This window comes from Oryctolagus cuniculus, chromosome 3 (assembly GCF_051225735.1).
Source record: "Oryctolagus cuniculus isolate XC-2025 breed Fujian yellow rabbit chromosome 3, ASM5122573v1, whole genome shotgun sequence".
In the NCBI taxonomy this organism is placed as follows: domain Eukaryota; kingdom Metazoa; phylum Chordata; class Mammalia; order Lagomorpha; family Leporidae; genus Oryctolagus; species Oryctolagus cuniculus.
Window position 1 is genome coordinate 58994005 of NC_142869.1, and position 14394 is coordinate 59008398.

Genomic DNA, 14394 nt, shown 5'->3' on the forward strand with positions numbered 1-14394 from the left:
TTGTTTGCTAATAATAATGACATTTTGAAAATTACATATAAGTGTGTATATGTGTGTGTGGAGGGACATACTGTATGCTTCTAAGATGTTTACATTGTTAAAGAAATTGCTGTTCTCAGTCATCTCTCTACTAGCTTTTTGTAGTATATTTTGGGTAAGTGGTGTTTACTAATATGCAATATTTTAAATTCAGTGATTTAAAGAATTGTGTGGCTCACCAACAATGAATAAATAATTACATTTAACTCCGTAGGCTTGCTTTCCCATTTAATTTAAAAGAAATAGTTTAGGTGTGGAAGAATTGGAGAGTTGATAGGATGATAATGAACAGAGATTTATATTCCCTGTAAAAGTTATGTTCCATAAAATAAAAACAAAAGTATTTTTAGATATTTTATTTCTGTGAACAGCAAATAATGGTTTTGATGTTTTCAGCCAAATAAGTGCAATTGTTAGAATAATGGCTATCTTCTAAAGTTACTCAATATACGATTTTTTTCCTTTGCTTCTGACACAAATTATTTTAAGTTCTTCTCCCACCCCTAAACCTAGATATCCACTTTACCCGGAAACTTATTCTAAAAAGGTTGCTAATTAGATGCAGACTTACAGGGTTCTACTACTGAAAGTTCAGGCATGGTGGCCAACCGTTTTGTGAAACAAACGTTACGAGAAAACGAAAGACTACTTCTCAAAGTTTTTGCTGAATCCTAACAGTGAATTCAGGGCAAGCAAGTGGGAGTTGTCCAGGGTGCTGATACCTTGAGGGTGCTACTTGAATTTTCCCTACAAGCCTGGGGCAGCAAACCTGGCTCGCCCATGTTCTATCCTTGCCTTTGGAACTACCGAGTCCCACTCCCACCCCCACCCCCACCCCCACCTGCTGCTACCATTGTTCAGGGGAGGCTCAGGCGCCATCCATGTGTCCAAGCTCCCCATTTTTGTGGCTACACCCAGCTAGCAGGGATTTTTGTTTGCTTGTTTCTTTCTGTTAAGCAGAGATTGGCAAACACGGAGTTGCTTGTCAGTTCCAGGACTCTGCAGAACCCTTTGAACCACAAGATAGTTCAGTACCCAGAAAAGAGGTTGGCACCCTCTGCTCACACTCCCCACATCCGCATAGTGTGACCACAAGCATTCACACACTCATGCACACTGTTACACCTCCATGCATTTATACACATACTCACACACTGACAGGCATATTCACATTCACACACTCGTGTTCGCGTGCACACTATCACACACTTGCACTCTCATTCACACAGTCTCATGCACACTTATGCACTCAAATTCAGGTCCATGCGTCCTTGCACACTTAACAATTTTTTGCATACTACTCTGCACACACAGGTTATCTGACACACGAGGTCTTGGACAGTCGTGCTCACGACCCATGTCTGCCAGCCTTCTCCGACTGCCTGCAGTTTACGTTGTGGATTCTGCATGCTGGATGTTTTAAGGAAAGCCCCTCTATTCTAATGGGGATTTCAGACGAAGTCCCTCTGAGGAACCGTGGGCTCCAGGAGGGAAGCCACCAAAGCCTCAGCGGGGCCAAGAGGACGTAAATAATAAATAAAAGGGCCCAGTCAGGCCAAGCTGGGGAGGCCCAGCACTAAATCATTCTCCAAATCACAGCCGCGTCGCGCTCCATCCAATAGCTCTGAGCGATTTGTGGGGCTGGGGGTTGGAATCAATTTTTTCCCGTTCTCGCAGGTGCAATATGAATCAATTATCTTAATTAAGATTATGCCGCAAGCCCAGGAGATTTGGGGAAGACGGGTTTTGTGCTTGGGGCGACGGCGAGGCATTTTAATAGCGTCTCTTTTGCTCCTGGCTTCCCCCCTACCGCCTGCCTGTCCAGACCCGGCAGCTCCAGCCTCGGGCCAGGACCCGGGAGCCCAACTGCCTCCCTGGAGGCGGAGGCGCAAAGCCGGCGCCCTGCCAGCGGTCTGGCTTCTTAGCTCCTGGGCCTCCTAAGTGGCTTCAGCTCCTGGGCCTAGAAGGCAGCTAACGCTTTCAGCCCTCAGCTCCTGCGGCCCCAGCGCCCTGCGATCTTGCGGATCCCCCAGTACTCGCCCCCACTCCGGCCTCCAGTCCCCCGGAACGCGTCCAGGCAGGGACACCCCCGCCTGGGCGGGGCAGGGTGAGGGCGCCGCTCGAGGTCTGTGGGGGCCTTCCTAGCCACGCTAGATCCTTTCATTGAACGCAAACCTTCCTTTAGAAGAGCAAGCATCTGCTTTCGCGAGAAACAGGTCACCTCCGGGGACGCTGGCCTTGCCCTGGCTCTTTATCTGGGCTCAGTGAATGCACCCTATTCCCCACCCCCCACCCCTTGCCGCCAGCCACACGCTTCCCACCCCCTAACGACCGGGCCACACGCCGCCACCGCCACCCCCACCGCATCCCTCCGTGCGTCCCCTCCCTTCCCCTCCGCCCGGCGCAAGCCACGCTCCCCTGTCCCTAGCCAGGCCACACGCCCCCTCAGGCCCCCCTTCCCGCAGGCGCTCCGGCTGCCGCTGTAACGGCCGGGATGCCCGGCCCGCGCCGCGCGCTCGGGGCAGGGACCCGGGGGGCGGCAGATTTGGGGCATTGCTCGAGGGCAGTGAGTCATGAAAGCGGCTTTTGTTGCCTGCGCGTGCGGTTCGCGTGCCGCTCAGCAGCCTGCAGCGCCCAGTGGGGGCCGGAGCTGGGGGAGTACAGCTAACTGGCAGCCTGGGGAGAGGAAGAGAACTTAGGAAACAAGGAGGGGGGGAAGTGTGCAACCGTCCAAAACAGGGCCAAAGAGGAAAAAATGAGGAGGCGGGTGGGGAGGCGCGGCAGAGACCGTCCCCAGCGCCGAGGCCCGCCGAAGCTCCAGCTCAGTCCTCTCCTGGCGTTGCGGCCCCCTCGGTTCTCCCGACCCGCTTTCTTGCCTCCTTCTCTCCCCGCTCCCCAAGATAAAAAGCACCTCTATCCAAGCTGTTTTTTGGTCTCCTCCTTTCCAGGTCTTAGTCCCTGGCCTCGGCAGCCCCGCGCCCCGCCGGCACTGGCTGAGCGCCGGGTCCACCTTCCCCGCGCAGAGGCGGGTCCACCGCCAGGAAGTCCCAGGAGAGCCACAGTGGGTCTGAACCTTGGCCCGGTCTCCGGAACAACTCGGAGTGGCTTTTCCTTTGTACAAATCCCCAGGCCTGAGCGTAACGCCGCGTAGTCGGATTAGAGGTGAATTTATCAGAGGGAGAGGGAGGAAACAGATCTAATAATTCCCGCACCTTACGCATTTGAGTCTCATCTGGCAAAACACCAGGGCTTTCCTCTTGCCCGGGGAACATCTGGCTCCACCACGATTCTTCTCTATTCCACAGGATGTCACAAACCGGGGACGTTTCCGATTCTCGGGCGGGGGTAGTGAGGTAGGGGAGAGATCTCCGGGCCGCCGCTGGGCCTGTGGAGCAGCTGGAGATCTCTCTCCTGTGCCACCCCCAACATCTCAACCAGCGCTCCCCAACGCCCGAGAAATGAGAAATGAGAACCCCGGATGGACTGCCCACCCCCGCGGCTCTGTGTGCTGGCTCCTAGGGTGGGCGTCTGGAGAACCGCTGCTCTCCCCAGGCCGTGCTGCTAACGTCCTCGGCCCTCCAGCCTGTGGGCCAGCCCCTGCAGGTTGGTGCTTGGACGTCCCTCGAGGTTCAACCGGGCACCGAAGACACAAACGGCAGGAGAATGGGCATTGGGACCAGGCTCCTGGGTGAATTCTTTTAACCTCCTCTGTGCTCTTGGCCGGCAAAGAATATACAGAGAGAGTCAAACTGAACGAAATTGTATAGTTCTACCCCAGTCCTAAGATCGACCTATGTCTCACTTTGGTCGGTCGCATAACTCCTTTCTTTTGGATTTATGCTGGGCTGGAAAAGCTGCACTGCAACCTTCCAAAAACTGTGATCTCCTTAGGATTCTCACCCGCAGCCCTTCCCAGAAGCACTCCACTCCAGCCTCTCAACCCTGACACTGTTTGTAAACTCTGGAGACATATAGGGCAATTGCCTTTAAATAAGCAATTGAGCTGGGCTGCATTCATTGCAAAGGGTTTCAGGTTTGGCAGGGGGTACAGAGATAATGGAGGATTAGAAGGGAAACTGGAGGAGAAGGATTAGACTAAGGAGAGACCAGGCCAACTTCTTTCTTTTTATGTATCAGTCTGGAACATGCCTTGCTCAGAAAAAATCAAGAATCCCTATTTAGTCACAAGCATGGATCCTTCCAAAGGGGCTGGAAGCCGCGTGGTCTTTGCTGACTCCCAAGGTCGAGGACACCTCAAATCAGAGGCTTAGAGACTTGAAGGAGTGGTAGCCACCAATTCTTCCCAGCATTGTGCCTTTCTAGAAAGAGAAAGAAAAGACCCATTCAACACAAGCCGGTTCCATCTTCTCTTTGAGGAAGCTTGCCTGAACCAAGTCCCTATTTACATAGATTGGGGACCAAGGACTCCGGGTGTGTCATGGCAGAGTGACAGCCAGAGTGCTTTTAGGTCCAAGTATTTGTTACAAAGCTGAGGCCGCTGGGGCGCGCTGACCAGGGAACCAGAAGGTGTTCCTTGGACTGGCAGGGTGATGGCACCCAGTGGTTGGTTAAAAGGCAGAATTCAAGCACTAGAAAAGCCCTTGGCTCCAGAGCAAGAGCACAAAGGCCACTGGCGATGGGGTCTACGCAGGAACTAGGCCGCTTTTAGCTTAAGATCCTGGGGGTAGAGAGGGCAGGGCGGAGAGTGAGGAGGTCTCCAGGGACAAGGGTAGTTGAGGGTCAGGGCACACGTGGTTGCACGGGTGGTTGGGAGTAGAGTGGTAGGCACAAAATTTCTATACCGAATGAGCTGCAAGCAGGTGATGCACTAGAGAAGCTGGGGGCCAGTCTCAAAGCTGCGTTTGCAGATTAAGCGATTTTCATAAAGTATACGTTTGCCTAGAGGTGCTGATAGGGATTAGAAGCCACTCTGGCGCCGACAAGCAAAGCGTCTGTCAAGGCGAAGAAACCTGGAGGGGACCTCCCAGAGAGGGCAGGGAGTCATGATGCCCGGAGACCAGTGCCAGAGTGAGGAATCCAAAAGGAGCGAGGACTCTTCACACCACCCGCTCAGCCCCCCAGCTTTTGCCCTTTTCACCTGTGCCCTACTTCGCGCGTCAACGCAAAGCATTCGCTCTAACCTATAGACCCAGCCCGCCTTAGATTTCCCGCTCCCTTCCCTCAAGTTCCTCGCCCCACTCCCGTGCCCCTCTCCCTTCTGCCGCCTGAAAGGGTTAATCTCTCCTGCGGGTAAAAACAGGTCCGCGGAGTCTCTAACTGGCGACAGATGGGCCACTTTCTTCTGGCCACAAAGGGGCCGGAATGGAGCGCTCCGCGGCATACAAATGGGCAGGTCACGTGGTTCCCGGCTCTTGGCTGGACCGGGAAGACCATATGGCGCATGCCGGGGAGGAAGGAGAAGGGGCGGGGGGGGGGGGGTAAGGGTGGGGGTTGAGGGGAGCGATTGTCACCAGAGGGCGGGAGAAGAGCAAGGCTGAGCGGGAGCAGGGCGGGGTGGGGGTGGGGGGAGAAGGGAGCGCACAGTCCGGGCGCGTGCGCAGGCGCCAGGCGCAGGGACCTGCTCGCCGCTCAGCCGGTGGCCCCGCCCGCGCTCAGCATCACTATCTCGGCTATATAACCTGCGCACCCGCGCCGCCAGGACACGAGGAATTCGCCCACGCAGAAGGCACTGCATCCAGAGGCCCCAGGGTTATGAGACCGTCACTGCTCAAGACCTACTAACAACAACAGGTAATTACAAGCCTTTCATTTTTTTTTTTTTTTTCCTTTTTGCTGGAGAGTCAACGCAGTAATTGAAGAGCCAGGGCACCTACATATTCTGTATGTGCGTATTTGCAAGCCTATGTCTGTGTGTTGAGACCAGTATCCCTCCCAGTAACTGTCCCCAAATATTCATACATAATGAGTCGCGTCACTCGGTACTCCCTGCACTTTCTCACTTTAAAAAATTTAAAGATTTTTTTGAGTCATTTTAAATAGTATGGGAGCTTCTTGGTATTTTTTTCCAAAATACTCGTAAACTCTGATTACGCATTTTTGCTAGTGATGATATTAAAGTCTTAATAGCAAATAACTACTTAACTTTCTTACTTCTAAGAAAATACAAAAAGCTCCTATTTCCAAGAGTATCTGGTGTGAATGTATTTTATGCACATTGAGAGTGTGTAGCTATTTTTTTTTCCATGAATGAAAGAGACTTGGATACCTTGATTATACACACTCTGGAAAATAAATCGGGTTCGGAAACAGTTTAGTTGAAAGTGGTGGTGGTGGTGGTGATGGTGAGAGGGGAGTGGAGAAAGAGGGACCCACTCCTGCTACCTGTTACTGCTCCAGGGTCGGCCAGCCCCTTAGCAGAAACTGCTGGAGCCAGAATTCAGTTGTTTGACTAAAGGCTTTTTATTTTCCTTATTAGAAGCGGCAACTTCACCATTGCCAATCGCTGACCATTGTAATTACTCAATCTTTTAAAGGAAGGTTTGAGGAGAACTTTGAAAAGCCCCAATAAAGAGCGGGCGGCCCTTTCAATGGGTTGTTTATTAGAGAGGAGCCTTCCGCACCTGATCCCCGGCGCGTGGGAGAGCGCTCTGCGCCGCGCCCCCAACCCTCGCCGCCGCGCCGGCGCTTTTGTGCTAGGTGGAAACTCAGCGGAGGATGAGGGATAGAAAGCCAGGAGAGAAAGGCGAGGGAGGGATGGGAGACTCCTGCCCACTTTTGTTGCCAACTGTTTCGTTGAGGGCGAAACGGTTTGGTGCGCATTAGTTTCCTCCCTCCGTGCATTTGCTCCTCAAATCTCCCGTTGCTGTAATCTTCTTAAAAATCACTGCCACTGTTAAATTACGTAATGGCTCTTTTAACTTAAATCGCTAAGTACCGAGAAACCGGGGCAGAGATGGGGACATGGGATTTTCAAATTCGTCATTTTTTTTTCTTTTTTGGTGGAGTTGTGAGTGACTTTATGCATGCAGGTAAACATGAAGTCGCTGAAAAGTACACTCACTTCCTTCCGCACGCAAGATCCTACCGGGCCATACCACCAGCACACTTAACTTCACACTAGAAGACACACACACATGCGTGAGCGGTGTACACAAACACGTATGCAGCCCCCTCGCCCCCACGTCTGCCCTGACCCCTCTTCTACGTACCAGCGGGGCACACGCGCTGTTATCAAACAATGAATACAGCTTGTCCCCAGAGGCATTCATTTGGTAATGGACGGGTACTTTTCATCACATGCCTTTGTAGGGGGTGAGAAAGCGGGAGCTGAAAGTATGTCTGGATTTTGAGTGTATTTGTCTCCTTTTCTTTCTGTTTGCTCTTCTTCCCTGTTGAATGTAGGAAACCGAACTATGACCAAATCGTTCAGCGAGAGTGGTCTGATGGGTGAGCCTCAGCCCCAGGGTCCTCCAAGCTGGACAGACGAATGTCTCAGTTCTCAGGACGAGGAGCACGAGACAGACAAGAAGGAGGACGACCTCGAAGCCATGAACGCTGAGGAGGACTCGCTGAGGAATGGGGGAGAGGAGGAGGAGGAAGATGAGGACCTGGAAGAGGAGGAAGAAGAGGAAGAGGAAGACGATGATCAAAAGCCCAAGAGGCGCGGCCCCAAAAAGAAGAAGATGACCAAGGCGCGCCTGGAGCGATTTAAACTGAGACGCATGAAGGCCAACGCCAGGGAGCGGAACCGTATGCACGGACTGAACGCGGCGCTGGACAACCTGCGCAAAGTGGTGCCCTGCTACTCCAAGACGCAGAAGCTGTCCAAAATCGAGACGCTGCGCTTGGCCAAGAACTACATCTGGGCTCTGTCTGAGATCCTGCGTTCAGGCAAAAGCCCTGACCTGGTCTCCTTTGTACAAACGCTCTGCAAAGGCTTATCCCAGCCCACCACCAACCTGGTTGCGGGTTGTTTGCAGCTCAATCCTCGGACTTTTCTGCCTGAGCAGAACCAGGACATGCCCCCACATCTGCCAACGGCCAGCGCTTCCTTTCCAGTGCACCCCTACTCCTACCAGTCGCCTGGTCTGCCCAGCCCACCGTACGGTACCATGGACAGCTCTCACGTCTTCCACGTCAAGCCGCCGCCACACGCCTACGGCGCAGCCCTGGAGCCCTTCTTTGAAAGCCCCCTGACTGATTGCACCAGCCCTTCCTTCGATGGTCCTCTGAGCCCCCCACTCAGCATCAATGGCAACTTCTCTTTCAAACACGAACCGTCCGCCGACTTTGAAAAAAATTATGCCTTTACCATGCACTATCCTGCAGCGACCCTGGCAGGGGCCCAAAGCCACGGATCAATCTTCTCGGGCGCCGCTGCCCCTCGCTGCGAGATCCCCATAGACAATATTATGTCTTTCGATAGCCATTCACATCATGAGCGAGTCATGAGTGCCCAGCTCAATGCCATCTTTCACGATTAAGGCACATCAGTTTCACCACTCCCAGGAAATGAACCCACTGTTCTTACAGTGACTGTTGTGTTTACAAAAGGCAGCCCTTTGGGTACTACTGCTGCAAAGTGCAAATGCTCCAAGCTTCAAGTGATATATGTATTTATTGTCGTTACTGCCTTGGGAAGAAACAGGGGATCAAAGTTCCTGTTCACCTTATGTATTATTTTCTATAGCTCTTCTATTTAAAAAAAAATGAGACAGTAAAAAAAATGCACCGCAAATTTGGTGTAGCTGTATTCAGATCATATTAATTATCTGATCCGGATAACAAAATCACAAGCAATAATTAGGATCTATGCAATTTTTAAACGAGTAATGGGCCAATTAAAATATATATAAATATATATTTTTCAACCAGCATTTTACTACTTGTTACCTTTCCCATGCTGAATTATTTTGTTGTGATTTTGTACAGAATTTTTAATGACTTTTTATAATGTGGATTTCCTATTTTAAAACCATGCAGCTTCATCAATTTTTATACATATCAGAAAAGTAGAATTATATCTAATTTATACAAAATAATTTAACTAATTTAAACCAGCAGAAAAGTGCTTAGAAAGTTATTGTGTTGCCTTAGCACTTCTTTCTTCTCTAATTGTAAAAATAATTGCACAATTTGAGCAATTCATCTCACTTTAAGTCTTTCCTTCTTCCTAAAGTAAAAACCAGATCCAGAACTCTCAAGAGGATGAAAAAAATCAAGAGATGCATTCCCTATCAAAACATATCAATTCAATACATTACTTGCACAAGCTTGTATATACATATTATAAATAAATGCCAACATACCCTTCTTTAAATCAAAAGCTGCTTGACTATCACATACAATTTGCACTGTTTCTTTTTCGTCTTTTATTCCTTTGCATTCCATGATTTTACAGAAAATCTGAAGCTATTGATGTTTCCAGAAAATATAAATGCATGATTTTTTTCATAGTCACACAAATTGTGGTTTGTCATATATTCATGTAATAAATCTGAGCCTAAATCTAATCAGGTTGTTAATGTTGGGAGTTTATACCTATTGTAGTCAATTAGTACAGTAGCTTAAATAAATTCAAACCATTTAATTCATAATTAGAACAATAGCTATTGCATGTAAAATGCAGTTCAGAATAAGTGCTGTTTGAGATGTGATGCTGGTACCACTGGAATCGGTCTGTACTGTAATCTTGTTTGTAATCCTGTATATTATGGTGTAATGCACAATTTAGAATACACTCATCCAGTTGCAATAAAATAGTATTGAAAATCAGAGCAATTGTTGCATTTCTTCTTATAGTGATTTTGTTAAAAAGTATCAATTATTCCTGGGGGGAATAACTGTTTTACCAACTGAATTTAAAAAAAATACTAAATATAATTGTAGTGTAAAATGAAAAAGTTTACTTTGGTATATGCACTGGTCTTTTTGTCTTGCTTTGAGAGTCACCAGTTCTGTGTAGATCATGAAGGACCTAACTGATATTTAATTATTTGGAATATAGCATTTGATGTGGGAGGGGGGATGGTGCAGACAAATAGCTGCATTTATTTTTCTTTTAGTGGCCTCACTTTCAGATTCCCCACCCCCTCATTCTTTTAAATGATAATGCTTTATATTTTTTCTATTGTTTATAACAAGAAGGATTTAGTTAATTATTAACAAACAACATATGAACAAGTACCCTAATTTAGCTTGTCCACACACAGATATATGTAAAAGCGTTACTGTTTTCTTGGTGCTCTATTACCTGTACATTTTCGTGAGCTGAACAGGTCTTTCTTGGAAATCAGTACTGTTCCAAAGAGAAAGTTATATACTTACAAATATTAGAAGGAAAAGATTTAAAGACTCCAAGATAGTTCTACGAACATCTTGAGATAATTACAACCTTTTTTTTTTTTTTTGCAGGAAAAGGGATAGTGAATTATTTGTACTTGGGAGTATACTATTGGTGCTATAATTTTAGGAAGGTGTAATTGTTTTATATTTCCCTTTGGGGTACTGTTTTGTTGTTTCTCATAAACACAATTCACTGGGAAAACACTGATGACTCTAAACACTGTGAAGTCCACTTAATAAGGTTGACATTTCTCTTCTTATGAGAAATGACTGACAGTCATGATTTCTAGGGAATAACTTTTTGGCACTTGTGCCCTGGCTCTACCGTGGTGCTCTGATTACTGTCATTAGTAACTCCATTGTTCCTCCTCTGATTTGGATGCCACATTTGATGACAACCCCCCTTCCCAAGCTTGTTCCTTTAATCTCCTTCTCATTGGTGATTTAGGGGTTCCAGAAAGCTGACCTCATTTAGCAAGCTGCTCCAGAAAAATGTGAGTAATCTAATGGACGGGAACAATTAACCATACTAATAACATTGCCAATGGGGTGACATCAAGCTGTGACAGTAGCAGTATGGAATATTTCAATGTTAAACATGTTTGAGTGCAATTTAAAATACATCATTTTAAAGTGTTTTTCATCAGCCTTCATCATATGACAGAAATACTTTTAAGTTAGTTGCAGCTTTATCCAAAATGAAGCAATCTCATTCCAGGTTGTTGTTTTTAAATCAAGCTGTTGCTTCCTGTATCATGGATTGTTCTCACTGTTCTTGCTTTAATATATGTAATATTGATATGATATCCAATTCCTTCCAGTCTTTGAGCACAGGACCCTTAGAAATGAACAAACATATCTGATCTGATCTACTAAGTAGCTCTATTTCACCTATAATTAAAATGAGATATCTCCATGCATCTAAAAACTGTTGCATTAGTGGACCGAAGAAATAGGAGAATGAATGGCATTTCCAGAATTCCAGCTTTTAAAACAGCAAGCAAGGGAATTTCTACCATGGATTTTGTTTAATAAAGGAGAACTGAACACTGAAAAGTTAAGGTTGATTTTTTTTGGCCTATATAACTTCATTCTAAAGCATAGGATTCTTTCAGTCAGTCAGAGAGTAACTCACATGCCACCATCTTTTATTCAAAGGCAGGCACAGATGTTCCTTCTGCAGGGGAGGTTTTAATTTATGAAAATGATATTGTTTATGCATGAATGAACTGCATGCACTCTGCATAACACATAGCACTGCCATCTGATCAGAGGAATACCACAGAACCAGTGCCAATGTCAGAAACATATTCCACAAATTTACTCACTTAAATGTTTAATGAATACTTGGAAGGCATTTTCAAACCACAAGAAACCTTTTAAATTATCTTCTTCTTTTCTTTCAGGAATTGCTTCCATGTTTAAAAAGAGTTTCTAGGATTGGCCAATGCCTGTATCTAGCTAATAAGAAAATGTTTTACTAAGTGAAGGTCAACTAAAAAGAAGAAATGTTGGCAACTCGGGCTTCACTGGGGAACTGGTTCTTGTAGTATTGTTGTATGACACTTGTTATGAGTAATATTTAGGATTCTGTGCGCTCCTTTGTCTTGAAAAATTATTATTCCTATCAAAGAAGATACTTAGAACTATTCATTTAATGTGAAAATCCTTTGAAGAGTTATTTCTAGTAGCAGCTGGAATTTAAAATCAACCGAAAATTTTCTAGCTGGAGTTGAAATTTGGCTCAGTATTTTAACTGGTGCAAAATTCCTTCTGAACAAGAACAATCTGCATAACTTGGATTTCACTTACATTACTCATTGAAATTACATAGTGTTTTCCATCTACTTTTAATCCTTAAAAAGACAATTATATACAAATCAAAAGTGTGAATGTCCTACTAATTCTAGGCTTGTAAATACAGTAAAGTAACATTTGAAACAAATTTTAAGTGTTTTAAGTTGTTAATCCTTAATCTCCCAATGTTTTCAACATCTGAAGATCTATACAGTCTTACAAAATTAATGCATTTTCAGAATGAAACTAACAATTAATAAAATGATAAATGGCTCATTAGCTAATGGTTTGAACCAAGCTGTTTGGCTTCTATAATTATATAAGAAGTTTAAAGTGAAAATATCTATTAAACAATTAATAAAACTAGGCTTCAAAACACTGGCCAATTTTGTCCTGATGGGAAGTGTAAAATAGCAGAACAGTTTCTTAAGCTACACTAAAACCTCTTTCTGCTTTCTCTCTCCATCTACTACCACTTATTTCCTGAAAACCATCTAAATAAAATTTTTAATTCCAGGGTCTGATAAAGAATAAAAGAGCCAATGCAACATCTTGTGGAACACCAGGACCGAGAACTCTTGTTACCATTGCAAAGAGGCGTTCTGGCATCAGATGCACAGTGATTTGTATGGTGGCATAATCATTGGCTCCTGGCCAGGCATTATGTTTCAGAGGACACTATTGTCAAGAACCATTCAACTAGAAATCTGCAGTGTATGCACTCAAAAGTTGAGATCATCTGCCTTCCTCTGTCAGGAAGAATTCTGTGCTAGCAATTGACTCATGGACTCCCTTCACACACACTAACACTTGGTTCAGTGGCTCTGATGGAATTAACTGTGTAGCCAAACTAGTGGCATCAACAAGACAAGGTCACAGCCTCTGGAGACTCTTGGTTAAATTGCTAATTTTAAGATGCTTTAAAATGTGGAATAGTGTGTTAATGTTGGGATAAATCTTCACATTTGTTAAGTGTGGATTTGGCCATCTAAACACTATTCTGCTATTTGCCCAGCTAATTTGGAAGTGGATGGATTATAAGAATAGATCCCCAGGTATGGAGAAAGACAAAGAGATGAATCTGGTAGCCCAATTATATGGAGAATAAGAGAGTATAAAAATATAACAAGAGAGTAAGCTTAGCATATATGAGGTAATCTGGTGACTTACTTTGCTGTGAAGCAGATCTTGCCTTACACATTCGTGTCTAAGGACAGCCAGTTGGAAAGATGTTCTCACACCCTTATCAAGTCAGTGCTAAGTGCTTTTCACCCATTTACACACTACATTATCAAAGCAGCTACTTGCCTTACAGACCAGGAAACTGCCGGAAGCTGGGATGTCTAGATATTTGTGTTCCTGCTTCCTTTCTTCATTCAGGCCCTTGTTTTGATGTCCCTTCCTCCGAAAAGACCTCCTCAGTCCCCCTGTAAAGTAACAACCACTGTCAGCCCCACCAAAATAGCCAAATGCATATTGCTGCTCCCTTTCTTCAGAGTATATATCCATGTGATGTTATCTTTCACATCAATTGTTTATTTTTAAAGTATCTAATCCCTCACTAGAACAGGGACCTTATCTCTTCTGTTGCTATTTCTCTGGTGCTTAAAAGACCTAGGAGATTCTCAGTAAATATTAACTCTCCCAGAGAATGAAACTACACCAGGAAGGTTGCCTTAACTACTGTGCTATAAATCAAGTCAGGTGAGAATGGAGAGAACCACAAATGATCCGCAGCCCAGTAGAAATCATAAACATTATTTCTATGAAAACAAAAGCAACAACAACAATTGAACCTAATGATGGTGCATGGCGTGAAATACCACTCCTTTATTAGGATCATGGGTTTCGGTCCTTTCTCCCATTTTTTCTTGATATCATTTAGTTAAACATGAATTGAAACTGAAACAAGGCCGGTGCCGCGGCTCACTAGGCTAATCCTCTGCCTTGCAGTGCCAGCACACCGGGTTCTAGTCCTGGTCGGGGCACTGGATTCTGTCCCGGTTGCCCCTCTTCCAGGCCAGCTCTCTGCTGTGGCCAGGGAGTGCAGTGGAGGATGGCCCAAGTCCTTGGGCCCTGCAGCCCATGGGAGATCAGGATAAGTACCTGGCTCCTGCTATCGGATCAGCGCGGTGCGCCGGCTGCAGCGCACTGGCCGCAGCGGCCATTGGAGGGTGAACCAACGGCAAAGGAAGACCTTTCTCTCTGTCTCTCTCTCTTACTGTCCACTCTGCCTGTCAAAAAAAAAAAAAA

The 14394-nt window shown here is 46.0% G+C and overlaps 1 protein-coding gene across 1 annotated transcript; it reads left to right on the forward strand.

The window, feature by feature from the left end:
* Window positions 1–5631: 5631 nt before the first annotated feature.
* On the forward strand, window positions 5632–9774 carry NEUROD1 (neuronal differentiation 1). Its single transcript, XM_008258808.5, has 2 exons — window positions 5632–5790; window positions 7402–9774. Exon 2 carries the CDS (start codon window positions 7413–7415, stop codon window positions 8481–8483), a length of 1071 nt encoding a protein of 356 aa, XP_008257030.2. The 5' UTR covers window positions 5632–5790; window positions 7402–7412; the 3' UTR covers window positions 8484–9774.
* The last annotated feature ends 4620 nt before the right edge of the window (window positions 9775–14394 follow it).

Excerpts from the sequence above, each read along its gene's own strand:
- NEUROD1 (XM_008258808.5), top strand. The coding sequence starts at position 7,413 with ATGACCAAATCGTTCAGCGAGAGTGGTCTGATGGGTGAGCCTCAGCCC.